The 3,790-nt window shown below is 43.0% G+C and overlaps 1 protein-coding gene across 3 annotated transcripts in view; it reads right to left on the bottom strand.

Moving 5' to 3' along the window:
- The window catches only part of PHF20 (PHD finger protein 20), a 151,373-nt gene that overhangs the window by 10,191 nt on the left and 137,392 nt on the right, over positions 1-3,790 (bottom strand). For all 3 annotated transcript variants that reach the window (XM_003788136.3, XM_023512185.1, XM_023512186.1), the window contains one exon: positions 1,981-2,176. In XM_003788136.3, the coding sequence (XP_003788184.1) occupies positions 1,981-2,176 (196 nt within the window). The remainder of the gene's footprint in view (positions 1-1,980; positions 2,177-3,790) is intronic.

Here is a 3,790-nt window from a genome sequence, read left to right as displayed (position 1 = left end):
AAAAAAAAAAAGAAACTAAGTTTCCAAGTCCAAAGATAGACAATCCTAGAGAAAGGCCACCGACCTAGCCTAGACTCCTGGCTACCCCTGAAACATTCATCATGTGAAAAAGCAACTTCCATTTTGTTTAAGCCTCTATTTTGGAGGTCTTTGATAGCAGCTTAGCTTTTACCCAAACCAAGATAGACCCTTTCTAATGTTCCCTCCTGGACAACTCCCTGTCATACCAGAACTCAAAGCCAGGCTTCTGTGTGCCTGAGTATAAAAGAAAGCAGGCTCCTACCCTGCCACCTTATGGCTCTGATGCTCTGCTCTGCCTGATACCAGGAGGCCTCCAGGACTAATGAACATGAAGGAAATCTTGTTGAAGAGTAGCCCATCAAGTCTTAACTCATGTGTGACACAGTCTGTCACTGTTTATAATTTAACCAAAACAGCCTCCTAAGAGAAGGCTCGGGGAGAACTTCAGGAGGGATTTTATAGATAAGAAGCAGGCCCTGCCACAGACTATACTAATTCCAATAGCAAGTTCACAAGGCCATGCAGTACTGCTGAGAAGAGGCAGTTAGAAAGGTATAAAACAAGTATCTGGGCTCGGCGCCTGTGGCTCAAGTGGCTAAGGTGCCAGCCACAAACACCTAAGGTGGCGGGTTCGAATCCCCAGCCCGGGCCTGCCAAACAACAATGACGGCTGCAACCAAAAAATAGCCTGGCGTTGTGGCAGGCACCTGTGGTCCCAGCTACTTGGGAGGCTGAGGCAGGAGACTTGCTTGAGCCCAGGAGTTGGAGGTTGCTCTGAGCCGTGAAGCCATGGCACTCTACCCAGGGGGACAGCTTGAGGCTCTGTCTCAAAAAAAACAAACAAAAAAAAACAAGTATCTGATAGGAGCCAGGACTAGGATTCTAGCCCAAGCTCCACCCTGGAAATCATGAAAGAGTATCTGCTCCACTCAAGGCCCCACTGCCGTATTTGGTAAAGTAGGAGTAGATTATAAAAGGCAACACACCCAGTAAGAGCCACTCTTCTTCATTAGACCTTACATGAACTTGGGTCATCTAACACGTAGAATGCAACCACAGAAGGGAATTCGTGCTTAATTTCACTCCTCAGACTTCAGGCCATTAAAAGCCAGAAGTCAGCTCCAAAAGGCCTACAACTTATCTGTATCCACAAACCATCAAGAAACATATTTACTGAGCAACCACTATACTAGAAATAGTCTCAAAATAATACCTTTTGTTTACCAATCAAGAATGTTTAGAATAAAAGTATGAACAACCTGCAACATATATATACCATGTGATTCAGCTTTAAAAAGGACATTCTGACACATGATACAGCACGGATGAACCTTAAGGACATTATGCAAAGTGAAATAAGCCAGTCACAAGCAGCTAAGTGCTATATGACTTCACTTACATGAAGTATCTAGAGAAGTTAAATTCATAGAGACAGAAAGTAGAACAGCAGTTGCCAGAGGCTGGGGTGACAGGGATATGGGGAGTTAATAGGTACAGAGTTTCTGTTTTATAAGATGAAGAATTTGGAGATTGGTTGTGCAACAATGTGAATGACTTTATAGTACAGAGATACATGCTTAAAAATGGTTAAAATGGTAAGTTTTATTATGTAAATATTACCACACTTAAAAACAAATAAAAAACCATTAACTGCATACCAAAAGAAAAAACAAACCAAACTAGATATACCCTGTCTTGATCACGGTAGTGGCTGCATGGGTGCAGATATATGGCAAAACTCAACAAACTCTTAAAATAGATGAACTTAATTATGTGCAAAATATTCCTCAATAAAGTTCATTTTTTTACAAGTAGAATGTTTCTGGTGTAACTGAGAATTTCTATAAAGGTCTCAATCTCAGTCTCACAATTAATTTCATGACTTTCCAATTTCTCAAATTTATCCTGCCCCCAGACCAGGCCAACCAGACCCCTTCCCATAGCACCATCCACACTTACTGCAAGATGCTCATCTTGAGCTGTAGGCCGTGCAGAACCTCGATCACTCTCTGCACATCACCAAGAAGCTGGTGAGTCGCCACAATCTTCTTAGCATTCTGATGGGAGTAATTCTCCTCTAGAAATGTCAGGCCATGCATATGTCCCCTGCTCAACCACTCCTTGTCATACCAGTACTTGAAACCAGGCCTCTGACCTAAACCAGTGACAATGACAGGGTTACAATGAGTCCTGAAAGAATCACTATTCACGATTATCAAACTACTGGAAGGATAGATAAGTGTGTTCACTTTGTTCATTTATTCATCCAGTGTACATTTACTTTTCACCTATTATATTCTGGGCTCTCTAGTAGGTGCTGGAGACATAGCAATGAGAAGACATGTACACTTCCTGATCTCCTGGAACTGGCCAGAGGTGGGGTGGGAACCTGGATTATTTCTACATGTAAATAGTATCATTCCTCCCTTACTTACCTTCCACTGCCTCCTATTATTCACTGAAGCAAGCCCAGAGCCCCATCCCTGCCTTGGTGAGGCCCACAGGACCCAGCTCCTTCCTGCCCTCCTCTTCCCTTACAGGGGGCCTCCCTTCAGTTTCTAGAAGATATTAAACTCTTGCTCTAGCAGCACCCTACGGTATGGAACCCTACTCCTCAAGGTCTTTGTAGGGTTGGCTCCTTCTCAGGGAGGCCTTACCACCTCCCAAAGTTCATAGAGCCTTGTCAGGGCCTCCTACACATTCCTAAACTTATTTCTCCCTCTCACAGCTTTCTTCACTATCTAACACAGCCTGATTATTTGAACTTATTTTAACATCTGTTTCTGACCCAGCCTGGCCTTCCTATCTATCTCCATGTCAGGCAAAAGCTATCTTCAGTGGATTTACCAATGAATGGAAAGAAGGTACAAGTGTACCATCCCTACAGATGATCAGGTCCCCTTAACTGGATGGCTTCAGTGGTCCTGTTCATTACAGGGTCCCTCAGGAACTACTGAAAATATAAGCACATATGACTCAGAAATACTCTTTGCTCTCAAACCCCAGAGAACAGGTTTCAACAGACTGTTGTTTACCTGTCATTATCTATAAAAACCCTGAAAAACCCAAGTAATCCCTATCAAGGTCTTTGGGCCCTTTCTAGCTTTACTAATGTATATGGTAGGGATATGCCTTAATCCTATTGAAAACATGTTTAAGTAACCTTTAAAAAGACCCTGTTGGGCTAATCTTTTGGCCCAACCCACTGCAGAGTCAAACCATCTATAAATGCAGACCCTGCAACACATTCAGTGCCCAGTTCAAGGAAGAGTCTATTTGCAGTCTTGGCAATTAAAGTTACAGAAGTTCAAACGTACACAGGATTGGATGAGGATGGTGTGTGTGATCTCTAAAGAGAGAAATGTGGAAAGAAAGACATGGTGGACAAAAAAGATTTTTAAAAGATACCCTAAAGAGCCCTCAATATTATGTGAGGGAACCTCAGAGGCAGCTGCTGCAGGTAGTGGCCTGCACAACAGGATTCAAAGCAGTACTTTTTATTTCACAAGACAAAGGTAAATGACAATGGTCCTCTTCACTTGTCTGGTATTAACTGATGGAATGATCTTGAGCAAGTCATGTGCCTTCTGGGCCTGTGTCTGCTCACCTGTCTGATCTTCTGGCTACATTCTCTCCTTGGGATAAAGGCATAAACAGAGGCTGATTCTTCTCTGCCTATTGACTAATCTAGTACATGGAGATATCATTTACAAAAGAGGTCATCAGGCCCCAGCAGGACCTGCTTGACGGAAAATGATATGATCGGCTC

This window comes from Otolemur garnettii, unplaced genomic scaffold (genome assembly GCF_000181295.1).
Source record: "Otolemur garnettii isolate 467f Iridium unplaced genomic scaffold, OtoGar3 scaffold00025, whole genome shotgun sequence".
NCBI lineage: Eukaryota > Metazoa > Chordata > Mammalia > Primates > Galagidae > Otolemur > Otolemur garnettii.
Note: the sequence above shows the minus strand (reverse complement) of the source record. Positions and strands in the feature narration are given on the sequence as shown.